This window comes from Rhineura floridana, chromosome 11 (genome assembly GCF_030035675.1).
Source record: "Rhineura floridana isolate rRhiFlo1 chromosome 11, rRhiFlo1.hap2, whole genome shotgun sequence".
Taxonomy (NCBI): domain Eukaryota; kingdom Metazoa; phylum Chordata; class Lepidosauria; order Squamata; family Rhineuridae; genus Rhineura; species Rhineura floridana.
The window spans coordinates 40,047,494-40,074,671 of NC_084490.1; the positions used below are offsets into that span (position 1 = coordinate 40,047,494).

Here is a 27,178-nt window from a genome sequence, read left to right on the forward strand (position 1 = left end):
GGATGCAATTGCATCAGTGTCAAAATGCCCCCCCCAATGCTGCATCTTGGCACTGAGCAAGGGGTTCTTGTATAAACTGTTCGAGTTAGCCCCCTGCTTGTTATCTTTTGGTAAGAAGGTGGTAATGTGAAACTTTATTTAAATGTGATACTGGCCACAGAAAAAGTGCTTTCCCATGTAAACATTCCATGTGGCCGCTGTCCATCTTATACAAATGCCCTTAATGTGTGCGTCAGCTCACATGAGTGAAGTGTTAACACACTAGTGGTCTGTAGTCTGTGCAGGTACAATGCTGGAATGCTTGTGCTGCTGGCACATGTGTAGGCTGGTGCATGCACATTTAAATGAGACAGTGTTGCCTGTGGCTAGTGTGTTTTGTGGATTTCCCTTGCAGTAATTGAAGAACGATGGGGAAGGCCATACTGGGGCATACTACTCCTGGGTTCCCTGGAAGCTGTGTGTGGTCTAGTGCTTTAAGAGTATGAGATTTTAGGAGGCAGAACTACTTACGAGTTCTCTGGAAAGGGGAACTGGGGTCAAGTGACTGAGGAGAAGTGAGGTATCAGATTCCAGATAGGCTATCTCCACGATTCTTGGTGCATGGATGTGGTAGTGCTGTGCTGGTTATCACAGCAGATGTGAATTTAGATATGTATGTACACATATGTTATCTCAAGTGGGCCAAGAAGCAGAGTGAGACCACCTGAACATAAATCATCTCCACTATACACATGCATGCAGGCATATAGGAAGCAAATCAGGAGGCTGTGTTTGCGGTCTCTTATGTTGATTGCTGCATTTTCTACCCCAAAGGAGCAATCGCCCAGCACTTATGACCCTTTGGCATTTCAGCTTGTCTCTCTAGTCTAAGGCATCCCCTTCCTCCTCTCCCTCGCCCAGCCACTGGGATAAAGAGTGCCAAGGGATGATCCATATTTATTGTGGCTTTAGTTACATTTGTGGAACCTTGAACCATTGTGTTTGAGGCTTACAGAGGCTCACCATTAGTTTGACAAAACTTTGAGAATTCCTGGCCTAGTGTGTTGTTTCATTGTGTAGGGTTTCCTTTGCTCTGCCCTTATGTTTAACACTGCCTTCAGAAAGGGATGACCTTTGTGAAGCTGATTAGGATCCCTTCAGTTCCTTTTGAAAGCCCAGGTATGTGTTTGGTGTGGGGCATGGTCCTGAAGAGTTTCTGAATCTTTTGCAAGTTTGGTGATACAGCCACAAGAGTGAATTTGAGTGCACTGTATGCAGAATACAATACCTGTCAAGTCCCTGTTCTCCCTGCCTCCAAGTGCATCAAGATTTTACCTATCTGAGGTTGGCAATCAGGACTTCCAAGTTGGAGAGTATGTTTTTTCCCAATTGACAAAGGCTTCCTGGCCCTTCTCAGACATCCCAGGCAACCAGACACTTGACTGGAGAAGTCAAGAGGCTGAGTTAGTGTGATGGGACTGTGTGGTGGCCAGCTGCATGCTTCTCCTCTGTGCTGGGAAGTGAAGAGTATAGCACCCATTACCGTGTTTCTTAATTGAGCTTGGCTCCTTGCTTCCCTCTCATTGATATCTTCAGTTCTTGCCGTGTTTCTCTTGGCCTTAATTCATCTCCCTGATCCTAAATCCACCTCTGGAACTTTGCTTGTGGACTTAAGAGACTCATGCTGTCCTTTGCAGGTTTGCTGCTCTTGTGATGCTATTATGGCACAAGGCAGTGATGTTCAATGTGCGTGCTTTGGCTTTGGTGTGTGTCTCCTGTAGACTTTGGAGCCTATGGGGTGAGCACTTCTTCTCTCACAAATTACACGTTTTTTATTCAAATACTTTTTATTGAATTTTGAAATTTTACATTTCTTTTACATGAAAGCAGTGTTCAGGTGCATTCCACATACAGAAGTTTTTAACTTTTCAGTATAAAAATTGAGAAAAATAAGATGCATAATTTCAGTTATACCTTACAAGCCTATATCATATTGAATTTATTCTCTAAATCTTAATATCTAACCTATAATTGAAATTACACTTTTACTACTGTACTTGAGGCTGCATTCACACTATACATTTATTCCAATATTATTCCACTTTAAACAGTTAGATTTCCCCCAAAGAATCCTGGGAAGTGTAGTTTGTGAAGGGTGCTGAGAGTTATTAGGAGACCCCAGTTCCCCTCAACCTGCAGTTCCCAGAGTTCCCTGAGAAGAGAGATTGATTGTTAAACCACTCAAGGAATTGTAGCTGTCTGAGGGGATTAGGGGCTTCCTAACACCCTCAGGACCCTTCACAAACTGTACTTCCCAGGGTTCTTTGGGAGAAGCTATGACTGTTTAAAGTGGAATAACAGTGGAATAAATGTATGGTGCGAATGTGGCTGAGTGTTATCTGTTCAGTGTCATAGTGTAGTGACATAGTGTAGCCACATAAATGCAACAGATACAGTTAGTGTTTTGTGATCTAGTTGCGAGTGACATGCTTCAGAGAGTGCCCTGTTGCTGAGACTTGTATGCAATCTGTGTTAAAAGAAGAAGCTCCAAGGCAATTCAAATTTAGTGTCAAGAAAAACTGAATTTGAAAACTTGTATAAAAGATGCAGATTTGCATATGTTTTGCTTATTTTGCATAATGTGTGCATCACTTCAGGTAAGGAGAAAGGCCAAGAAGTTAGGCAGGCTGCAGAAGAGCAGACAGCCAACTCAGGCTCTCTTGTAGCTTCTGAAGCCAGTCTTTGCATCAATAAGGGTCAGAAGTTTCTGGGGAGGCTGTGTCCCACACCCAGTATTAAATCTTGTGTTTACACAGTAGTGCAAACCAAACACAGCTATATCTGTTGCCAGTTTGTAATCCTGTACGTGAGAATACTGGAAATCTGTGTGATATGCTTATATCCCATGGCATGTGGATTGTTTGGCTGGTAAGCTGTTGATGTTACCCTTGCACTTGTGGCACTACATGCATTTTCTATGCCTGTCCTCCATGAGGTGCATCCTACTATAACTTGTAGTTCTAGTTCCATTGCTCCTGCTTCCTGCATCTGTGGTCTGCCCATTTCTGTGCATTGTTTTGCATAGATCATGCACCTTGCTCCACTAGTGCTTGAACCCAATTAGATAGCTGTTCTGCATGTAGCTGCATATGCAAGACAGTCATTTAGGGAGCGCATTTATATGCTACATGTATGCCCTGTGATACAAAAGTACTGTAAATAGAAATTTGGGATGTTTGCTCTGACTCATGTGTTGAGTGCACTTGGTGCAATGCATTTTCACCTGCAAAGATTGTATTTGCGTATCATGATCCTTTGGCGCAGGGATTACCCTTTAAGCAATTGTGACAACATGATGCATGTCTTTGTGCAAATTGTTGTATCTACAAAACATGGCTATCATTGGGCTACAGAACATTTGAGTACACATTCCATTAGCTTGCCTGAAATCTTGAGTGTATGTGTGTTTCTAAAAAAATATATATTTCTAGTCCTCATGGAGCTAGAGATTATTTGAAAAGGACTCAAATATACTTCACTTGAAAAAAAATCCTGCACTCTGTCCACAGTTCCCGCCTTTTTCCATTCCTGCTTCTCATCTTATTTGTTGATTTTCCACAGGCACGTGTTCCAGATTTAAAAATTGGGGAGAAGTAGTAAAGCATGTCCATTTGTATAATTTGCATTTTGCTGTTAAATTTTTAAGGTGTACATTTTTGCAGGCACCTGACTGCATCCTTGTGGAGAGTATCACCTCTCTTGTCCCTCCTTTTTTCATGCTATTGCCCATGCATCTTAGACTCCATTCAAATTCACTGTTTTTTTAAAATAACTTGAAACAAATCTTCAATGGTCACAACCCCATCCGTATGCTGGTAGCAATTGCCATAGAAAGGTTACTCCTAAGAGAGGAAGGAATCTTGGCAGCATTCTAGGCCAGGGTTCCCTGGAAAGGTGTAGTGAGGGTCCAACTCATTTTTTTAAAGTAAGCAATTCAGGAGTAAACATATGTATTTCTCTTCAAAGTATGGTATGTATTCTCCTTCCTTACTTCAGCTCCTCTGTATTAGAATAGGAGTGAAATGACATTAAGAAATCTGTAAACTGGAATAGGGTTGTTTGCGTGAGCATTGTGCTTAGATGCATTTCTTGCAACAGGCAATGCCAGGTTTGTAGCCCTCCCTACCTCAAAGGACTTGGGTAGTTAGCAAAGTATGTCCTTATGTCAGTCATCATCCCCAAGTCACTCTGGGAGATGGGCCCCTCTTTTTCCTAATTTACAGATGAGGGGAACTGAGGCTCAGTAGGCAAGAGCCACTGATTTGTTCAGGGTCCTGTCATACCTCCCAGGTTCAATAGCTTACCAGGTGTTGCTCATGTAGTCTGGATCTCTGGAAGGTGTGACCTGTGTAGCTATGTTGCTTAGTAGTAGGCCTTGTAGGTAAGAGCCAGTGTCCTGAGGGGGGCGGGCAGGAATAGAGATTCATGCTTAGGCCTGGGCCCGGCAGGCCTGATCTCAAGAATTACCCATGCTGTGCATTTACTGTGTGGCCTTCGAAAAGTCACAAACTCTCCAACTCAATCTCCGCTCTGTACAGTGGGGACAGTAGTGATGTACTTCGCAGGATTGTTGTGAGAATGGATTTAACAAATATTGCAAAGCACTTTAGCAAACTAAAAGTATTAATACAAGGTAACTGAAAATAGTACAGAGCAGAAATACCTCCTTCTGAAGACACTTGGGTGAATTCCACCGTTTTGAGGTATAACGAGAGGTGTGCTACTAGCGGTCAGTAGTTTGATAAGAGTTTGCTTTGCTGTCTCTGCTAGCATCTTCCCATCAGCCACTGTCCATTTAAGTGAGGGATCAGAGCATAATGGGGAATAAGGAGAGTTCTCTGTTTTGTGCTAGCAGTTGCTGATTTTGATGTAGCCTACCTCAGTGTTTGCCTGCCTGCCTGCCTTTCTATACCTTGGGATGGTTTTCCATTCAGCTGTTGACACAGTGCACTGTAGCAAGTGAGGAATTGAGACAGTGATGAGGGTGAATGAAAGAGTCTCTTATTTCCTGTTTCCTGTAACCCTTTGCAGAATGGCCCTCTTGTGGTTGCTACTGTACAGTCCACCCTTACCCCACGGCTGTCATCTGGCAAGCTGTGCACGGGGGGTGGGGGGGTTGTCTGCCTTTGTGGCTAGTTGGGTCACCTCCTTCCTTGCTCTCTCTCTCTTGTCTCCTTTCGCTTTGCAACTTCTGTCACTCCCTGCAAGTTTTATTTTTCTGCAGGTAGCTGCATTCCTGAGGCAGGCGGGCGTTCTCTTAGTGAGCTGGCTGCGAGTCACGCGAGTCTACAAAGAGGGGTGTGTATACCCCGTGTGGCTTCTGTCCCAGGGCTGTGCTTGCATTTCCTGCATGGCATGTGCATAATTGCGGCACATGCCTCGACACACACATTTCAGAAAAATAAGTAACGGTGTCAGGTTGGCTTGGCGCTGGAAGGAGGGGAGTGGCCACGTTGCACAGAATTACGTACACGAAGTCATTCCCAAAGGAAATCTGGAAGGAGAGAGCCTGGCCTACTATGTGGGATCTGAAACTCCTGTGTGTGGGATAGTGGTGGGGCGTTTTTGTGGATGAATACTTTTTTTTAAAATCTAAGCAATCTTAACAAACCTGCATGAAGCACTAGCCCCTTACTCCATGGAAGTTGTTGCCCCAGACGGATAGCTGGTTGCAGTCCTGTGTCTACTACACCTGGGAGTAAGCTCGTCGAACTCAGTGGGTGACTGGAGCTCAGGCAGCTGTGTTTTCTGATATGAGGAGTAGAAATGCTGGCTTGGCATGTGTATTTGGGGCAGGAGCAATGGAAGCGTGTTGGGAATCAGGACTTGTGGCTTCTGTAAAAAATGGTGGTAAAGAGCAGGTGCTTAGAAGGCAGGGCCTGGGAAAGTGATTTTTGTAGCTTAGAGCAGAGGGCTTGGAAGCAAGGCCTCATGCGTGCTCAGTTATCTGACAATAGGCTGCATAGTTGGCCTGTGGACCAGGTCATTCTTTTGGAGTGTGTGTATAGAGAATATTTCTACAGATCATCCAGGGGAAAATGAACCATGTATATGTAAAGAGGAATTGCAGGTAAAGGACAAAAGTCGGCAGCGTCAGGAGCGGGGCTGACCTGACTGGGTTGCAGATAAGAACAGAGAGATCTTGGCAGTTCCCACAGCTGAGGAAGCAGGCCAGGACTGAGGGGCATTCTTCTGTGCACTGTGTTTTCACCGCTGGGCTAGACAGCTGCGTCTTCCTGTATGAGTGGGGTGGAGTGGGGGGGCGGGGAGAGGAAGGGATGCAGGTCAGACACAGAGGCTGTGGGAAAGCAGGAGGTGACGACTACATTTCCCATCATGCATCACTGGCTACACATTCCAGTCCCTTTCCCTGCATGCGTGGGTTGCTAATGAAAGAGGATAGGGCAGAGGAGGAAAAGTATGTTCGGGGGTGGTCTTGTTCTTTCTCTCTGAGCATCTATAACAGGGAAGGGGAGATTTCTCCTTACACCTGTGATGTTCCAGTTTCATCTCTGCAGTACCTTTTAGCATGCAGTGGGGCTTTTTTAAACATAGAATAATTATTTTCTTCATCTTGAAAGAGGGCGCTGATGTGCCCATTTTACAGGTGAAGAGCGGATGCCCATGATCACCCAAGGCCACCTGGAAAGTTAACAGGTTCTGAACTTTGGAGCACATGTGCTAAATCCCCTGCTTTTGTGCACTCAGAATTAAAGAATTCCAAATAATTGGGTTCCTTGCCCTCGGTCGCTAACAGGCTTTCCATTGATAAGCTTGAAGAAACCCTCTTGTGCTTGCAGTCTGGATGTCCAAAGTATGTTGAGTGCACAAAATGATCTCAGCTACATTCCCTGACAAGCTGCCACGTCAGACCAACAGTCTTTCTATCTCTTTGTCTCTCCTTCAGCTTGGTATACGGCGGATCCCGGAGCTCTCACCCAGACACGGATATATTACACCGCCAAGCGTATGCCACCCCCCATCCTCTGCAGGGCTACGCCACAAACCACCACCCGGCAGGTACTGTGCTGTTTGTTCTCTGGATTTTCTTTATGCACACGTGTTTTAACCAAGCTTCCCTTTCCTTCCTCCCCTCCCCCCCTTTTATAATGCCCTCTCTGTACAAGTGTGAATGGCCATCTTACCTACATTCCCCTGCCCTGGTTCAGCTTTGCTTCACTTAATTTGCCCCGACGTTTCAGGGCTGAATGACAGGTTACATTGATAGCCTGTTCCTTTGTATGTGCTCAGCACGTTCTCTCGTAACTCAAAGCAGATATGTTCCAGTTTGGGTGAGTGGGGATCTAGATTGGGACTGTGGCAGGGGCGAAGGGGATTTAGTCCTCTCTGGCCCTACTTCATTCCCAGAGCGTTTTTGCCTGGCTGGAATATGTCCTTGAACTAATGCCTGTTGGTTGCCTGGAGGATAGGGAGGGGTGTATAGAAACTAGCCTACTGTACAAAGTTAAAATTTATATCTGTTGCTCCACCCAGTTTTGCCTTTGGCCCTGCCTACTGCTGGTATGTGACTCTTGAAAGGGTCCCCAAAATTGAATGTGGCCCTCAAGTTGAAAAAGGTTTTCCACCCCTGATCTATCTGTCTTGTTGTCTTTCAGCACCTCATCTGCTTTCTCTTGTTCTTTTTAAACTCTTCTTCTTCTTCAGGTCTCTCTGGCCTATTCGAGACCGGGCTCCATCATGCCAGCAGTGCCACCCCAGACGCCTCTGTCATGAACCTCATCTCGGCGCTGGAGTCTCGGGCACCGCAGCCAGGCCCTTCTGCCTCCTCCCTGCTCTCCCAGTTCCGCACCCCATCCTGGCAAACAGGTAACTACTCTGGAGTGCCTCCCCGTAGCTCAGAAGGAGGGCAGAAGCTTTGTTGCTCATCGCACGGTGCGGGCGAGCTTTCTTGGAAGGGCTTGTGCTGATGCGCCAATGTAACTCTGATGGTAGGGACCCGATGGCAGAGTGTGTCGCCTCTTGGGTGGGAATGGGCTGCAAGCATTGGGCCATGACTCTCGGTCCATCTAAGCCTGCATTGTGTGCTCTGCTGACCAGCAGCAGCTCCCGAAGGCAAGACTTCTTTCCCGTTGTCTGTACCTGGAGATGCTGGGGAATGAAGTGAGCACGGGAGCTCCTGCATGCAGAGCATGTGGCCTATCACTGAGTTATAACAGCCTGCATCACAGAAGTCCAGTCTTGATCATGAGGGCAGGGCAAGCCAGTCTCGTTGCGTCCTTTAGGAGTCCTCTTTGGGCACAGCTAATGCCTCCTTGTTGTTACCCCTCCTTGTTAATATACCTTGTTACTGTAAAGTTAAACCTGGTATAGGTGGCCTATTAATTGTTTGGTTTTGTCCAAAGACAGCACCTTGTTTTATTATTTCTTTCTTTATTAAATTTCTATCCTGCCCTTCCTCCCAGAAGGAGCCCAGGGCAGCAGATAAGGGAAAAAACACTAAAAACATCTTAAAAACAAAACATCTTTTAAAAAAACCCAAAACTTTAAAAACATCTTAAAAAGCAATTCCAGTACAGATGCAGACTGGGCTAAGGTCTCTACTTAACGGGCTTGTTGAAAGAGGAAGGTCTTCAGTAGGTGCTGAAAAGATAACAGAGATGGTGCCTGCCTAATACTTAAGGGGAGGATAGGTGCCACCACACTAAAGGTCCTGATGCTCTTCTTATTTCTTTCTTCCAGCCATGCACACTCCAGCGCCTGCCGAGCTCTTCATCTCGGGGGCCCTCCCAGGCTCTGGCACCTTTCCTTCCTCCTCGGCGCTCTCTGCTTACCAGCACCCAGCCTCTTTCAGTGGGCGCAGCTTCCCAGTCACTTCCTCACTCACCCTGCAGGACGCTACCTTCAGCCCAACCTCCAATGGCCTCTTGTCTCCCCACGACCCCCTGCTTCACATCAAGTCCTCCCAGCCCAGCGTTCCTTCATCTCTCAGCTTTGACCGGCTGGGCAGTGCAGTGCTGGGCACAGGCTTGCCCTCCCAGAGCTCAGCATACCGCAGCGCTCAAGAGTCCGCTTCCCGCCATCTCCCCTCTCAGTTCAACCTCCTGTCGTCCTCACTGGGTCCTTCTGACCAGACGCCCCAGCTCTACAACACCTCCGTCTTCTCCAGTTCGCCGGCCTCCTCCATCGACCGGGCCATCCCCCGGCAGGACAGCGTGATCAAGCATTACCAGAGGCCTTCCAGTGCCCAACCCCAGTTGCCCGCTGCCCATTCCCTTCAGCACTACTTGAGCTGTGGGGGCAGCTACCAGCAGATGCCCCACCGCTCCAGTCTTTCGTGCAGCCCCTTGGGCGAACAGTCCCCTGCCAGCAGCGAAGGTTCCCAGCAGCAGAAGACCTCCCAAGCCACGCGGCAAGAGCCCTCCCAAAGTTACCGCCCCATTATTCAGTCCCCTGGCTATTCCAGCACAGCCTCCTCTTCGAAATCCAAGAGCTACTCGGCCTCCCGCCAGCCGCCCCGTTCCACAGCCACGCCCAAGTGCCAAAGCAACTACAGTTCGTCCACGCCGAAGCCCAGCTCTGTCATTGCGAGCCAGTCCCAGGCCTATTCACCTGGGCAGCCCCAGAGCCTGCTTTCCATGAGTCAAACGCAGAGCTACTCCGTCAGCCAGCCACAGAATCTGTCTTCGGTCAGCCAGGCCTCGCAAGGCTTCAGCAGCAGCCAGGCCCAAGACCTGACGAGCGTGAGCAAGGCACAGAGTTACTCAACAACAGGGCAGGCCCAACAGGGCCAGGCCGGGCAGGGTGGGCAAGGACTGCAGACTTGTCAGAATCAGACTTACTCACCTGAGCAGCTCCAAGGCTTATCGTCTGTTGGGTACAGTGTCCAGGCCGAGCCTCACGTCTCTGTCAGCCAGACACCAAGTTACGTACCAGCTCACTCGCAGGGGATGCCCACAGCCAGCCCGTCCCTGAGTTACAGCACTGGCCACTCGCCAGCTATGCCGGGCCACAGCCAGTCCATTGGCTATTCGCACAGCCAGAACCTTCCTGACTCGAGTCCTTCCCAGATCATTCGGCCTCTCCAGTCACCCACCAGTAACCGGCCCCAGAGTGTGGCGTCACCCGGACAGTCTCAGAAGTACCTCACGTCTGTGCTGTCTCCTTCGTTCATGCAGACAGCTCACACCCAGAGCTACCAGAGTTCCCAAGGCGGGTTGGAGAGGGCTGCATCTTATGGTAAAGCCAAGGCTGACTCGGACCTCCTGTCATCTGAGCGCACGGAAGACGAGGAGTTCTTGATCCAGCATCTTCTGCAGTCACAGAGCCCACCACGGGTGCCCACTGAGGGCATGGTGGAGTGCGAGGAGAGGGCTGGGAAAGGGCTGGGGTATGAGCTGAGCAAGACGGAGGAGCGTTACCACTTGCAGAGCGTCATCCGGACCAACTCCAACCTGGATAACCAAGGCCTTGAGATATCCCTGCAGAGCCTAAAGGAAAAGAAGAAAGGGGAGAGGCCCAAGGAGTACCAGCACACACGCTCGACCCCAGAGTCCTTGGCCACCTCTGTGGTCCATTACAGCCACCAAGCTGGCTCCATGGACTCTTACGGGCAAGATATCAAGAAGTCGGTGGAGCAGCACCTCCAAGGTGGGCACATGGACGCAGGTGGCAAGGAGATCTCCCAAGCCCACTCGTACTTGCAAAAGACCCCTGAGCATGCCTCCCAGCCTCACCCCATGGAGCCCCACGGGCTGATGCCTGGGCAGCAGGGTGCTTCACTGATGTTGGACTCCCCTCCTGACCTGCCCCCTCTCTCCCTTTCGCAGCAGCAGCAGCAGCAACAGCAGCAGTCCCAGCTGCTCCAGTCGGTGCTTACTCACACCCAGAGCCAGCTGCACTCCCGTGGCAAGGTCCGTACCCCACTGGACGTCCACCTTATGGAGCCTCAGCGCATGCACCAAGCCGAGGCGCCCTCGCCGCAGCTCCAGATGCAGGCCTTGGAAGCCCACCTGCACCAAGCTCACGTGCGCTCCCAGAGCATGGAGGCACAGCTCCTTGAGCCGCAGCAATCCCCACAGCTCCAAGGCCAGCTGCAGCAGGAAAGGATGCAGTCCGAGGGCATGGAGGTGATGCCCCAAGGCAACCTTTCCCAGTCGCAAGAGATCCAGGACTTCTTGGAGCCAGAGCTGAGCTTGGAGTCCCACCTGGGGCAAAGCGGGTCGGTCCAGAGCCAACAACATCTCCTTCCTGATGGCAGCTTGGACCCAGACTCCTCTCAGCAAGTCCCTCAAGGCCAGCTTGAGGGCAAGGACCAGTTCGAAAGTCCCAGCCCGCAAGGGGCCAAGCAGCGTTTTGTTCCCCTCACCTCCATCTGCTTCCCGGACTCTTTGTTGCAAGATGAAGACCGTAGCTTCTTTCCAGGCATGGAGGATATGTTTGGGCCTCCTCCCTGTGCTGGAGATGAGTTCCCCAAGCCGGATGATGGCACACAAGGCATGGAGAGGGGAGAGGGGATGAAAGGGGGAGGCTACGACATGATGCAAGGAGGACAAGGGTACCAGAGCTACTGCCCATCGGAAAGTGGGGATGGACAGCACTTGGGGTTAGATTCTGTGTCAGTGAAGCACGAGTTGCCTTCAACAGTCAACACAGAACAGCTGGGACTGATTCAGTCTGGCCAGCATGGGACAGCCCCCGTCTCTGAATCCAAGTCGGGTCTGACATCACCGATTTTCTGCTCATCGAAGCCCAAGAAGCTGCTGAAGACCTCATCCTTCCACCTACTTAAGAAGCGGGAGCCACCTTTCCAGCCGCCCAAAAAGAACTATGCCCAGGAGTATGAATTTGAAGACGACGAAGACAAGGAGGATGTCCCGGCTGACATCCGCCTCAATAGCCGCCGCCTCCCTGACTTGCTGCCAGACCTCATTTCCAGCTGCCGGACCAACCGGACCAGCCTCAGCCCCATGGGTGACATAGACTTCTGCCCGCCCAACAGTGGCCTCATGGAGGGGCCCAAGCGCCGGGGTCGCAAGCCTACAAAGCCCAAACGAGAGGGCCCACCCCGCCCCCGGGGGAGGCCCCGCATCCGGCCCCTGACTGAACCGCCCCATGGTGTTGCTCATGATGGCACCAAGAAGCCCCGTGGCCGGGGGAGAGGGAGGGGCAAGAAAGCCGGGGAGGAGGGGGTGGAACCAGGAGCAGGCTTGGAGTCCCTCAAACCACTCAAGGTAAGCTGGGATTGGGAGGCAGCGGGGTTTATTTGCTAAGCAGCAGGGCTTATGGCAGGGATGGGATACCTGCGGCCCTCTTAACATGTTGTTGGATTAGAACTCCCATCTCCACTGGCCATTGGCTGTGTTGGACAAGGCTGATCTGAGATGTAATCCAACACAGTCTGGAGGGCCACACGTCCCCCATCCCTGGCTTAAGAATTTTAGAAGGTGCCTGGTGCTAAGACTAGAGGCAGAAATAAATTGCAGGGATGTGTGGTTTCTGGCTTGGCAGAGTGGCTCAGATGAAGAGCAGACTGGTGAGAGAACGTAGGAAGTTGCCTTATATATCAGGTTGGACTCTTTGGTTGTCTACTCCAGTATTGTCTACTTTGTTTGGCAGTAACTTTCCAGGGTCCTCAGGCAGAGGGTCTTTCCTTATTGCTTGCTACCCCGATCCTTCTTAAGTAGAAATGCCAAGGACTGAACCTGGGACCTTTTGCATGCAAATCATGTGCATACTCCTGGGCATAGTTCAGTTGGGGCACTTAGTTATGGCTCCAACTCATATAAAGGAAGGGGAGCAGGCAGGCCTTTGATGCTCCTGAAGCTGTTGGCTGTGATACACTGGAGAGACGGTTAAGTCAAGGAATAGCTCACAGCACATATCAAGGGTCATTCATATGCACCTATAGTGGGGTGATTACTGTAAATAATTGCTTTATGTGTGATCAGGGCTCCATATGGCTTCAGGAATGTTTGAATCTGCTTTCTAGGAACCACACCAGTGGGGACCACTCCCATAGAGATGTTTCACTGATGTCTGTATAACACTTTCCATGCAAATGCTTGGGTTTTGGAGGGTGGGGCAGCGACCAAGTTGTGGGCACATATAAAGCAGCCCTTGGAATTCTCTTATGTGTGGATCACACCAGTGGCATAGCTGTATAGGGAGTGGGTAGATGAACTGTTGGCTAGGGAAGTCCATGAAGGGTATGAAAGTGTTATGATAGTTGGCTGATGTGGTATATAGCTGCAGTCAGGGCTTGTCATAAGTTGTACACCAAGGATGGAGAATCTGAGACCCAGGGGCTGAATGTGGCCCTCCAGGCCTCTTTTTCTGGCCCTCAGGACTCTCCCTAGGTCATGCCCCTTGCTGACTTGTCTCTGCGCTCTCCTTGAGTGCTTTTGCCTGGTTGGAATGTGTCCCAGAATGGTGATGACACCTCTTGCCTGCCTGGATAGGGAGAGATGCACGTGTGAGGTGTGTGCATGAAAACCTCTGATTTTTGCATAGGAGTCACATATGTTGCTCTGCTTTTGCTTTTGCTTCTGGTCCTACCCGTCACTGGCATATTATAGACCCCAGAAGGTTGCCCATCAAAGAATGTGGCCCTTGGGGTGAAGAAAAGGTCCCTACCTCTATTGTATATTTACTTGTGGGTAGAGAGACAATTCAAATTCTGTGCTTAACATTATGGAAATGAGTTAGTTATTCAAAATTATTCAGATGCTGTTGCTGTCCTGTTAATTAAAGAACAAACAAACCTGGAGAGAATGAGATCGGAGGCAGAAAGTGGCACACTCCTCCTTGCCTCCAAATCTACCTCCCAGAGTACCTGCATCACCTCAGTAAGCCTGGCCCTGCATAGATGTTTTAGCCACCAAAGCTCTGCCTGCCATTGGAAAGTTTCTGGTTATTTTCACAGAATGATTCTTCAGTGCTCTTGCTTGTTCAATCCCTTCTCAGCCCTTTTTGTTACAAAGATAAGTTTGAAAAGATGCACTCAGTGTCTGAACGAGGCATCAGAATTTGGGCCGGGTGGTTGCATACACACCTCCTTTCTGTGGCCTACCATCACATTCCTAATTCTGTGCAGGGTCAGCTCCAAGTTTGAGGCGGCCCTCTGCTGGTGGGCCCCCTTGGTGGGCTTAGCTAGCAGTGGAAGGAGCTACAGCAATCGTTGGATGAGGACTAGGTAGCTCCCAGGTCTGGGAGCCACCATTTTGAGTTCCTACAGTGTGCCTAAGTGATGCTATATTGCAGGCATTGTGCGGGGGGAGGGGGCACTAAAATGGCAGCTCCTAGATTGCCCACTCATGGCTCCCTGGCACTTGAGGGAAAAGGGCAGGTTTTTAGTAGTGAGCCCTGTGAGGGTGCAGGGCCCCCAGTAACTGCATTAGGATGTCCTGTACTGATGCCAGGCCTGACTATAATAACAGTAACTTATTCGTCCCCCCTTTTCCCCCCTCCTGGAACCATATTACAGTCACTTCTTGAAAGAGCCAGTGTAATACTGCGAACACAACCATGCACATTTGGAGGTGCACAAGACAAATGTTTAGTGGCATCTTTTGATTGTAAAAATATTTAGGTTTCAAGGCTGTGACATTTTCTGTGCTGCACTGCAAAAAGGAACTTACTTGAGAGGCCTTGTTTGTCTTGTAAAATCCTCATTTTAATTGTGTTTTTATTTTATTTATCAAAACCTTTTTGTTCCCCGCCTTTCCATTAATAACACTCAAAGCAGCTCTCAATTTGTCTGGCCACAAATGAGGGTGGAGAATTTCAAGAGGCCGTCTGCACAGTTCAAGCTTAGGGCCTTAAAAAGGTAAGGCTAGCCGGTTGAATTGGGCCTGAATCAAACTGGCAGCCAAGGCAGCGGAAACAGCACTAAACTGATAGGAACAGAATTCCTTACACCCAGACAGTAGTTTGGCTTCTGCATTCTGTACCAGTTGGAGCTTCTGTTCACCTTCCAGAGGTAGCCCCACATAGAATGAGTTAACAGTAATCTAATCTGGATGTGAACCAGGGCAGGCATCACTGTGACCAGGCCTGATTCTCCAGGAGGAGATGCAACTGGCACACGAACTGAAGTTGCACTGGCCATCTCTGCCAACTAGGAATTCAGGACTGGATCCAGAAGCACTCTCAATTGGTGTACTTGGTTTTTAAGGGGTAGTGCAACTCAGTCCACAACGAACTGATCACTTACCTGACTCCAGATCAGTAGAATCCCTGACCAACAGTTCTTCCATCTTGTCTGGATTAAGATCGAGCTTGTTTACCCATGTCCAGTCCATTGGGCACTGATTCAAGACTTCTTCCACATCCTTTCGAGCAGATCAAAATGAGAGAGAGTGCTGAGTGTCACCAATATACTGACAGCACCAGCCCAGTTCTTCAGATAGCCTCTCTCAGCAGTTTAATATAAATGTTATGACAGACAAGATGAGAACGCTTTCTTAAGTATGGTGTTTGGAACGTGTTCTAAAAAATTATTTAATCTAGCTTTTTTTTTAATCTAAGCAGTGTCTGATAATGTGTACAATTAGAACAGCATAACATTTGCAAACCTTTACTATTTGCATACTTTTAACATTAGTGTAGCTTTTTTTGTTGTTTTGCACAATTTTGGGGTTTTCAGGGTGCAGGATACTGCCAAGCTGGATGACAGAGTCTGTTGATAGTAGGAACCCTGGATTGTATGATCTCTTGGGAGTGTACAAAACTAGTTCAGCAGATTGTGACTGCTTTGAGAACCAGTGAATGAAGTGGTGAGATTATGGGTTGCTAGATCTGTGTGTATGCCCCATGTTTCACTCAAGTACAGAATGATGCTGAATTTGGTACCTTGAGAATTTCAGGTTTGATTTTTTTAAAAGAAGGTAGGTTTCTAGTCCTTATGTTAGTGGAGAAAATAGGCTGTGTCTGCGGAAGGGTCAAAAGGTGAACTGGGTGGGACTTCCAGTTGGCTGTAGGATGTTTTCCAGTGCAGTGCAGAACTTTCCTGTTGATGTCTTCCTTCTTATGTGAGCTAACTCCTGGGCATCCTGCTCTTCTCTCATTCTGTTCCCTTTCCATCTGCCACTCAGTTCCTTGGGAAAACAAACAAACAAACCAGAGCTCTCAGAAATCCATAATTTTGGAAGCAAAATATATGCAAAATAGATCTTGATTTGGTTCAAAATGATGGGCCCAGAGAGCTGGTGACTGGTGAAACCCTAAAAAAGGAGGTCTGTCAAGTCAAGATGGAAAGCCAGCATTGGGTGCGGGGGGGAGTCGAGGAAGTCTCCCTGAGACTCCTCCTCCCCTCCCCCAATTCCTATCCCTTCTCTTTTCTTCAGATCAAACTGCCAGTCCCAAAAGGTTTGGAGGGGTCTCAATTGGAGGCTTCCACCCCGTCTCATCAGCCCACTCAAGAGAGCAGTCTGGACAGCAGCCAGACCCGAGAGAAGATCAAACAGAAGATCAAGGAGGTGGAAGAGAAGCAGCCTGAGATGAAGTCAGGGTTCATGGCCTCCTTCCTGGACTTTCTGAAGTCAGGCAAGCGTCAGACGCTGCCTTCTTCCTCTTCCTCCACCTCCTCGGCAGCCACAGTCGGGGCCCCTGGTGCAACAATTACTGTGGCTGCTTCTTCGGGCAGCCCCTCTAAGACACCCCGTCCTCCATCAGCGACATCCTCTTCCTCATCTTCCCAGCCACCGCCTCCCTTCAGCATGGCACCCCCAATGCTGCCTGGTGGTTTGGATGGGCCAGAGGGGGATCCGGCTGGGCTCGTAATGAGTTGCACCAGCCCTTGCAAGCGGCTAGATGAGGAGCTGAAGCGTAATCTGGAGACGCTGCCCTCCTTCTCATCTGACGAGGAAGACTCGGTCAGCAAGAACCAGGACCTCCAGAAGAGCATCTCCTCGGCCATTTCGGCGCTCTATGACCCTACTGACCGTAAAGAGGGAGAACCCAATGGTGAGTGCCTGTCCCCCATCCCCATCCAAACCTTGAGGGGGCTGCTGGCCATTGTATCACCTGATTTACATAACCTCTCTCATTTCTTGCTTTTTTTGGCTTTAGATTCTGGGCAGGATAGAATTCCGCATGATATTTAGTATGTATTTTCTCCTGTACTCTCTTTAACAACCCTTGCATCCTGAATGTAAAAACTCTTAATAATCAAACACCTTTCTGTTGCACATAAGAGCTCTTATCTTTTCCTTAATCACTTGTCTAAGACTGCCACTTACCAAGTCATGTCTGAGTGCGCTCTTTCCTACAAAATCCCCCTCCTCCGCTCCCTGTCTAGTTTGAAGTTCAAACTCAAGATTGTTTTAAGCAGTGCTGAAGAAAGCCTTACTCACCTGCATACAGCTGAATACATTTACTAATCCAATTTCAGGAAGAAAACTTTATGGGGAATTTTCCACTATTTTTTGGGGGGGGGGGGAATGTGCCATTTCCAAAAGTAATAACACTGTGAATACAACAAAGGGCCTTGTGGCATCTTAAAGACTAACCATTTATTATGGCATAAGCTTTCATGGACTGGAGTCCGCCTCACATATCAGATGAAGTGGACTGTCCGTGAAGGCTTATGCCATAATAAATTGATTAGTCTTTAAGATGCCACTGGTTTGTTACCTGTTTTTGCTGCAGAAGACTGACATGGCTACTCCTCCAGAAATAATAAGTACAATATCAGTCAAACTTGGTAGTTCTGAAGTTATAATTAACTTTTTTTCAAGTGACAATCCCTGGGAAGTGTGAATGTAGTATACATGTAACTGTACTCGCATCCACTCTTTGTGTCTCTGTCTTTCTCTCTTGGTCTGTCTTTTGGTTGCTGTTGGGTTTGGTTCTTTTTGCAATTTAAAAAAATTAGAATAGACTATATAACAATAAAGGCAAAAGAAAATACAACAAAAGAAATACAAGCTAACAGACAAAATGTTAACGTTTATTTTAAAAAAATACAAGTGTGGATATATAGAAAGAAAAAAATGCATATATTCATTACAGTGGGTGGGATCCAGACTTAGGCTGCAATCCAGTATACACTTACCTGAGAGTAAGCCCCACTGAATCCAGTAGAGCTTACTTCTGAGTAGATAGGTATTGGATTGCAGCCCTAGTCATGCTTAGAGTAGACCTACTGAAACCAGTAAGTACTGGTTTCAGTGAGTCCAATTTAAGCATAACTAGGCTGTTTGTCTGTAAATGGAGTAGTAAATTCCAAAGCACCCATTTTATTTATTTAATTCACATAGATGCCCATCAATAAATATTCTCTGGGTGTCTTACAAGTGAAACAATGCTTAAAATACCATGTATAATAATGTAGAATCAAGCAAGAAACAAGTAAAAGACCGCAAAAACAAACAAACGCCTTTGTTGCAACACAGACCACACAACATAGCCCGAATTTAAACTGTAATTAAAAAGCTTACGTGAGAGATGAGGAGCCTGTGGTCCTCTGGATATTCTTCAACTTCCACTCCTACCATCCCTGACCATTGGCCAAGGTTGCTGGAGCTGATAGAAGTTGGGAGTTGAATAACATCTGGAGGGACCACAAGTTCCCCATCCCTGGCCTAGGTGAATAAAAAGGTATATGCCTGATTCTGAAAACACCGTAGAGAAGGCTCCAGGCAAGCTTTTCTGGGGAAATTATTCCATACCTTGTGGGGCGGGGGCACTATTGAGTTGGATGGTTTTCTCTTCCTCTTTCCTGCTCGCTAACCCCTGCCACTTCCTCCCCACCCACCCCCAGATGTGCCACCAGTGGAGGAGAAGGCTCCAAGCCCAGCTCCCTCAGTGGAGGCAGATGTCCAGCAAGAGCTACCCCCACCACCCATCTCCCCAGCTCCCTCCCCCAAGGAGGCTCCTCCTGTCCCTGAAGAGCCACCTGTTCAGGCATCTCCTGAGCCTGAGGATCCTGAGGACACAAGGCCCCTTCACCTCGCCAAGAAGCAGGAGACAGCAGCCATTTGCGGAGAGACGGATGAAGAGGAGGTGGAGAGTGGCGGGGAGGGGATCTTCCGAGAGCGCGATGAGTTTGTCATTCGTGTTGAGGATGTTCAGGCCCTCAAGGTGTGTAACGAGTCCCAACAGCTGGCAAGGATGTGTAGTTTAAGGCTATGACCAGAGCAGAAACAGAACCTCGAGGCATACAGTTAGAAGGGCATTTTCAAGTCTTTCACATGTTTCAGGGTTTTGAATTCTTATTCTTGAGTAACATTTTGAGTTTATGGTTTTAAAAATACTTAAAATTGAAATCTTACATTGGGGCATCCACTAGTCTCTCTTCCAAGGGGCCATTCGGATCTGCACCCACCCAGTTGGGCTTATAGCAGTCACTGGGAATCGCAGTTGGCAGAGAGTACTGTTGCACTCAGGTCCTGCTTGTGGACTTCCCACAGGCATCTGGTTGACCACTGTGAGAACAGGTTGCTCAGCGAGATGGGCCTTTGGTTGGATCCAGCGGGGCTCTTGTTGGGTTCTTATTTGCAAGAGCAGCAGCTAAGCTTATTTAGGGTTATTAGCATCCCTGTGACCAGCACCCGTTTTTCTGTCCTGCTGCAGCTTGCCCTTCAGACTGGGCGGGAGCCACCCCCAATCTGGCGGGTACAGAAAGCTTTGCTCCAGAAGTTCACCCCTGAAATCAAGGATGGGCAGCGGCAGTTTTGTGCTACGAGCAATGTAAGTCCCCACCACCCATTCATTATGTAAAACTGTGCTCTCAGTAAACACGGGCAAGGGTGCTTTGGAGGTGGGAGGCCTCGTGAGCTTACATGATGATACGTGGCACAATGGCTTGATCTCAGGTTTTTGTGCCGCCCCCATGCCTTTTCACTCTTTTCTGTATGGCCACATTTACGCCATATATTTATTCCACTGTTATCCCACTTTAAACAGTCGTGGCTTTCCCCAGAGAATCCTGGGAAGGGTAATTCCCAAACTGTAGTTCCCAAGATTCTTTGGGGGAAGCCATGACTGTTTAAAGTGGGATAAATACTGACGTATCCCCCACCCGCCCACCCACACACTGTCAGCAATTTTCTGCATTTCTTTTATATGTTTTTATCAATTGTTGCTGTGTTTTAGTCATTTTTGCTGTTTTATCATGTTTCCCATTTTAAAGTTTTAATGTAACCCCACTTTGGTATAACTTTTACTAATGAAGAGTGGCTTAAGTAATATTTTAAATAAGTAAAATTAAAATAATACGGGTAAGCCAGAGACACAAATACTTTTTTGACAGTGACTTGTAGATAAATGAATCAGTGCATTTTTCTCTGCTTTTCCAATTTTGAATTGAATCCATTACTCAGGGTAGACCTATTGCAAGTAATGGCTATAACTAGCTTAGATCTATTAATTTCAGGGTCCACTCTGAGTAGAAGCTGGATGCAACCCTTTGTGTTTAGGAATCTTTTGCGAGTAAATGGGCTTGATCAGATTAATATCTTGGGCCAAGGGTTAGTTTTTCAGTTCTGAGTGTGGGGGAGTCTTTTGGGGGACCTTTTCTCTCCCCCCACTTTCTCCCCATTTTGATGTTCAACCCCTTCCTTCCCTGCCTCACCCCCTTTAGTATCTGGGCTATTTTGGCGATGCCAAGAACCGGTACCAGCGGCTCTACGTTAAATTCTTGGAGAACATCAACAAGAAAGATTATGTCCGCGTCTGTTCCAAGAAGCCTTGGCACCGCCCCCTGCAAGCTGTCAGGTAAAACAGCATCAGGGAGGGCTCCTAGGAGAGAAGCACTGGGGAAGCACTAAAAATCCTGTTAATCACTTCCTCGTACTGATGTATTCCGCATTTAAAGCTGTCCCTTTTACAGAATGACAACTGAGTGGCTGAAAATACACAGCTCTTGCTTCCTCCTCTCCACCCTCCAAAACATTCAAGCTATATTAAATTGTTCAGGTGACTTCTCTAAGGGAAACTTTTCCACATATCCTTTACCACCCTCTCTTGTTGCCACTCTCCGCTTTTTGTTTCTACGGCCTCTGTTACTTTACCTCATATGCATGAGGGTGTCCAGTTCCTGCCTTTCCCCCCCTTTCCTTACCTGAAGGAGCAAAGAGCTTAGTCTGTCTATTCCCCCCCCCCGCCTAGTCAACTAACAGATTTTTGACCACCACCCCTCCACCTGACATACCTGTCAAGGGACTAGGGGGGCTGGGCTGTACAATGACCTTATAACCCTGCCCTCCTCACTAGCCTATGCTTTTCTGTGCACCGTGGGCCTTGTTCTGCCCAATGCTGCCTCTGACCCCAGCTTGAACTGTGAATTAGATCTGGTGTGAGGAACCTTTGGCTCTTCTGATATTGCTAAACTACAACTCACATTAGCCCCAGCAAGCAGGGGCCAATGGGAAGGAAGGATGGGAGTTGTAGTCCAGCAGGAGTTAGAGGGCCAAAGGTTCTCCACACCCGAATTAGATGGTAGCAAACTCCTCGATTTCACAAACCAACAGTATGTAAGACTGACCTTGTCCTCCTCAGCAGCCTAGATCCTCACCATCTCGCTGACTGCTCCCCATTTAAAGCCTCCCTTGCGCCTGTTCCCCCTCATCCCTGCTTTGGCAAACCTGACCCCTCAGATCAGCTGTGGTTCAAGCACAGCCTGTTTTTGAATCTCACAGCTGTGTCTCTCCCGATGCAGGAGACAGAGCCAGCCCAAGGCCTCTGGTCCCAAGGTCCCAGTGATGCCCAAAGTTGAAAAACCTGAGAAGCTGGAAGTCACAGAGAAGCCTGAGAAGCCAGACAAGCCCCCCAAGGCCGAGAAACCCCCCAAGGCTGAAAAAGCAGACAAAATGGAAAAGCCCCCCAAGGCTGAGAAAGGACCGAAGCTGGAAAAGCCCCCCAAGGTCGAGAAGGCGGAAAAGCCCCCCAAGGCGGAAAAGTTGGCCAAGGCAGAAAAGCCCCCCAAGGTGGAGAAAGCTGACCCCCCTGTCCCAGTGCCCACAAAAGCTGCCCCAGCCAGTGGAGCATCTAAACCCAAACCGAAGCCAGCCAAGGTGAAAGCTGAGCCTCCTCCCAAGAAGAGGAAAAAATGGCTTAAGGAGGCAGCATCCTCCTCTGACTCAGATTCCAGCCCTGACCAGCAGAGTGAGGAAGGTAAGTAGACTGACACAGCCACTGTCCCCCCTCCAGCCTTCATTGGTGCCAGGAGATGGAGTGGCCCTAGAAATGAAGCAAGGAGTGCCCAGAGAGGTTTGGAGGGGAGAAACTGTCCATGGTAGAGTTGAAGAGGGAGACTTTTGATGCAAAGCTCAGAGATTTATGTATGTATGTATTTATATATTTACTTGCTTGCTTAATTGCTGCCATTTATATACTGCTTAACATCATAGTACAGTGAACAGCATACAGTGAAGTTACAATAGAGATACAAAGGATGAAATCATAGGAACATAGGAAGGAACGTAGGAAGCTGTCTTAATTGGAATCAGACCACAGGTCCATCTAGCTCAGCATTGTCTACACTGACTGGCAGCGGGTGTCCAGAGTTTTAGGCAAGGGACTTTTCAAGCCCTACCTGGAGATGCCAGGGACTGAACCTGGGACCTTCTGCATGCAAAGCATGGCCCCTTCCTCATTGTTAAAATTTAATTGGTTAAAATTAACCATAAAATCATAAAAGCTTACTTAAAATTGCTGCTGCTGCTGCTAAAAATAAATTAAGTAAGCCAGTCTGCACTGGGCACCAGACATCAGCCAAGGGATTTCCACAGAGTTGACCCTCATGATAATGCAGGGCTCCTGGTCAATGCAAATTGTGGGTCTGAGCCATGGAGGCCCCCATTAACAGTGACTCCCTCAAAGACCTCAGGGATTGGGCAGGGATATAAGGCATCCAGCAGTCCTTAACGTATCCTGGCCCCCAAGTTGTTAAGGGCCTTGTAAACAAGTTGTGATTCAGGATGAAACTGCAAAGGCAGAGCAGGGTTTAGAGAGCCACCGGAAAGGGGTCGTCTCTGTGACCATGGAGCCAAACTGAGGAAGATTATATAGATTATTTTTTTTGGGGGGGAGAGGTGATTCCCCTATCTCTAAATGGGCACGACCATTAAAATATATTAAATTTTAAAATGCTAAATACATATATAAATAGAACAGTTTCATCTTAAGAGCCATGAGGGAAATTTCCATTTGTGCCATAATGATAGCTGGAGGGATCTCTTATTATACCAGTCAGCATGTTACTTCTCCCTCTCCCTCACAGTAACTTTTTCCTGTACTCTTATTGTGTGTTATTTTTCGGTCAGTCACCTCAGAACTTTTTATAAAAGCTTGGGGTATTTGTTGCCTTAAATAAATAATAAGCCAATGTTCTATCTCCTTTATAGAGCGCGTGCCAACAGGCCGCATTCTGAATACACGAGCCATGAAGGAGATGTACCGCAGCTACGTGGAAATGCTGGTCAGCACTGCGCTTGACCCGGACATGATCCAAGCTCTTGAGGATACAAACGGTGCGCATTCGTGCATGGTGGTGTACTGATTGGCCTGTGGGCCAATAGGGGAGCCCCTTATAAGTTTCAGGATATATTTTCTTCCATCGGCCAGTCTTGAGAGCCCTGTGGAGCCCTGTTCCTCCTTTCTTTCTCTGTCAGAGGACCTGAGCTGTTCAACCTTGCTTTGTCATGGTTGGCCTTGTGGGGATACAAGATCCACTTGTGTGGAAAATTCTGAAGCAGAAATTCCCTGAAAGACTGACCTTCCTGCTCCTTGTTGCCATGATAAGAGCTATACGCTTGCTCTTTTTTTAAAGTCATGCTTTAAGGCCTAGACCACAAACTTAGACTGAAGGTTTGTTGATATATTAGGGTTGTATCCAATATTAGTTACACTCAGAGTAGACCCATTGAAATGAATGGGTGTTACTAAGTTAGGTCCTTTAATGTCATTGGGTCTACTCTGAGTGAAACGTAGTTGGATTAAACCCTTCAAGTGTTTTTTATAGGTTTATTGTTGTAGAATTGACTCCAGTACCTCTGAATCTTGTACCCTGGCCTGGTATTCAATTGCGGTGAAGGGTGATACAAGTTCACAAAAATTTCTAGCCTGCTGGGAGCTGGCAGAGAAGGGGACTCTTCAGCACCCCTCTGCATTTTTATGCAGGAGACAAAGGAGTTGGGATCCCTTCTTTGCCAGCCTGCTTTTACCATTATTATCATCTGTTTATTTGTATGTCACTTTCCCACAAGATTGTACCCAAAGTGGCTCACAACATACCAAATGACTGATAAGTGTAACAATCCAAATTACAGGAATTGCTTCTAGAGCACTCCATCCCTCCTTCACCGGTTCACTCCTTGTCACCTCTGGCTCTCAGGCAGGTGCTTAAATACAAGGCTGTTGTGAAATTTAATCACTGCCTTGACCTCTTGCTGCTGGAACACAGTTGCATTTCTCATTACGCCCCTTTGAGGCTGGGGAGAGAGATGGTGTCATGATTACTCTGGGGACTGGAAGCACTGAATGCCATTAAGACGAGAGACAGTTGGTTATCATTAGTGCTTTCCTCAAAGTGAACAAATTCTCTTAATGTGTAGCACAGGTAGCTCCTTTAGATGAAGGCAGACCCTGCCCAGGCATTCTATCATCTTCAGAAAGCAAATACAGCATTGTAAATATTTTTATGGCACCTTTCCCTGCTTGTTCAGAATTCTGCCTGCAGAAAGTTGGATTTCTGTAAATGCCCATGACCTTAGTCACAGGTTTATTTATTAATTAGGAAGCTGCCTTGTACAGACCATTAGTCTGTCTAGTTCAGTATTGCCTTCACTGACTGGAAGCAGCTATCCATGTTTTCAGGCAGGAGTCTCCCTACCTGGAAATGACGGGGATTGAACTTGGGACTTTCTGCATGCAAGGCACTTGCTCTACCACTGAGCTAAGGCCCTCCCAAAACCTTTATAAAAATATAAATATTTATAAATGTCTATAAAAATTCTCTAGCTAGTATACAGTAAAATTAAAAAACATCATAATGGTACAATACAAATCCACGATAAACATAAAATGAAAGCCAGCATCTTCCTTTCCCAGTCCCTCATTTGGTAAACCACAACTAAATAAAAATATAAATCTGCCTTTGCCAAGCTGGTGCCCTCCAGATGTTTTGGATGATAACTCTCATCAGTCTGGTAGTCCAAAACATCTGGAGGGCACCAGCTTGGCAAAGGCTGATGTAAATCATAAGGATGAAGAACAAGAAATAAGAGTAACTAGCAAAAATGCAGGAGCTACACATTAGGAAAATCCATTCTCTAAGGAACCACAAACCATACCACAGGGACTAAAACATGATGTTAAGAGGCTGGTGAGAACAGAGTGTCTTGGACACTGGAACGACCACAGCATGGGTGCTAGGTGAGATTCCCCAGGGAGAATGTTCCATGGCTGGGGACCATGACCAAACACTGAAATGCCCACCCCAGAAACTTTTTATGACCTTTAATCTTTTTTGACAATCCTCCCTCAGATGAACTGTATCTCCCACCCATGAGAAAGATTGATGGAATATTGAACGATCACAAGAAAAAGGTGCTGAAGAGAGTGTCTCTTAATCCATCACTACAGGTATGGAAGTGGGGCAAGTGGAAAATGTTATTTCTCCCCTCGACTCCGATGGTATCATGTAGAGATGTTTATTTTAGAAGCATAGTTTGTTCTATCTCTAAGATTTGGCTTCCTATTTTCTTCTCATTCACCTGCACAACAGCCATGAGAGAGAAAGTGAAGGCCGAAAGGTTTGTAACTTCCCTATGGGTTTAGAGCCTGAGCCCTTAATTCCTACCCATGAGGAACTAAAACCCTTTCATCTATATCCTAACATGCGAAGATTTCTGCACACACTTAGACTTTATTATATATCAGGCTTGGTGAAACTTTGGCCCTCCAGATGTTGCTGAACTATAGCTGCCATCATCCCTTCCCATTGGTCATACTTGCTGGGGCTGATGGGAGTTGTAGTTTAGCAACAACTGGAGGGCCAAAGGTTCCTCCCACCTGGTCTATATGCTGCCTTTTGGGGTTCCACTTTCTCTGACCTTCTATCTTGGCAGCAAATGGCTTGGTGTGACCCTCCTTCTACTAACTTCTCCTTGCTCTCTCAGCTCCAAAGAATTTCATGAAATCTTCACCCCAGAGTAGGAAAGTCCACTAAGAGGAGAACTGTTATATCTTCTTTTTATGTGTTGACAGCTTACATATGGTGAGAGTCAGCTTCAGGTTTGCATATTTTGCTGTTGGGAGGGAGGATTTATGTGCCAGGTTTTGATGCTCTCCGCATCCTGCTGTCCCATGGAAGTTTTGTCCTGGCCCATGGGCAGTTAAGGTGTTCTGCAGCCTAATGTCAGGCATTCTTTTTTATTATTATTAATTTTTAATTTGCAAATGTTAACAGTGAAAGGAAAGGGGGGGAAACAAAGAAAAATAAAATAAAATAAATAAAACTATTAAAAGTAAAAAAACAAAGAAAAGGAAATAATATATGAATACTACTCCTACTATTACATTAGTAATACTATTACATTAAACCACCATCAGTTTATATTACAGACACAATAACCCATCAGTACATTCATCTTGAGTTAAGAATGTAATATAAGCCTTCCACATGTCCAAATAGGTATCCACTTCAAATTGACGTCTATATGAAATATGTTCTAGTGTAGCCAGGGCAGTGAAGTCCTCAGTCCATTGCGTAATAGGTGGTGGGTATTTAACCTGTCACACATCCTGATATGAGTGTGCTGATAAAGGCCACTCTACTGCCTTAAGAAATAAAGCGGTTTCTGAAACAGAGGAGATGGAAGGAAATGCAGTCTGGCTCATGCACCAAGAAAGCCTGGTGGCCTCCTTCAGTGCCAGGCTACCGAAACTGAAGGAAGTATAGCAAATTTTGGAGCTACATAGCAAGCAATGGTGTGGGATTGGTTCTTTTTTGGAGGGTGTGGGGAGAGAGAGAGACCTGATTTCCTAGGCCAGGAAGGTGCCCTGCTTGAATTATCTGTGGTTCCCTCCTCCTGATGATGCAGGTAGCAGGAAGACTATGCCTGACCCTCAGGGTTCTTGTATGAAGCCTTGTGGCAACTGATACCCAGGGCCCTTTAAATGGCATGTTCAGTTATGGTACTGTGGTCTCCCTTCAAGGGAATGGGATCTCCTAGAC

General features: G+C 47.4%; 1 protein-coding gene across 1 annotated transcript in view; it reads left to right on the forward strand.

Annotated features, from left to right (window-relative positions):
- The window catches only part of PRR12 (proline rich 12), a 42,919-nt gene that overhangs the window by 3,032 nt on the left and 12,709 nt on the right, over positions 1 to 27,178 (forward strand). Inside the window, exons 2-11 of the mRNA XM_061590569.1 lie at positions 6,947 to 7,059; positions 7,705 to 7,866; positions 8,740 to 12,230; positions 16,344 to 16,962; positions 18,761 to 19,080; positions 19,573 to 19,689; positions 20,582 to 20,715; positions 21,659 to 22,113; positions 23,346 to 23,471; positions 25,487 to 25,584. Of these exons, the coding sequence (XP_061446553.1) occupies positions 6,947 to 7,059; positions 7,705 to 7,866; positions 8,740 to 12,230; positions 16,344 to 16,962; positions 18,761 to 19,080; positions 19,573 to 19,689; positions 20,582 to 20,715; positions 21,659 to 22,113; positions 23,346 to 23,471; positions 25,487 to 25,584 (5,635 nt within the window). The remainder of the gene's footprint in view (positions 1 to 6,946; positions 7,060 to 7,704; positions 7,867 to 8,739; positions 12,231 to 16,343; positions 16,963 to 18,760; positions 19,081 to 19,572; positions 19,690 to 20,581; positions 20,716 to 21,658; positions 22,114 to 23,345; positions 23,472 to 25,486; positions 25,585 to 27,178) is intronic.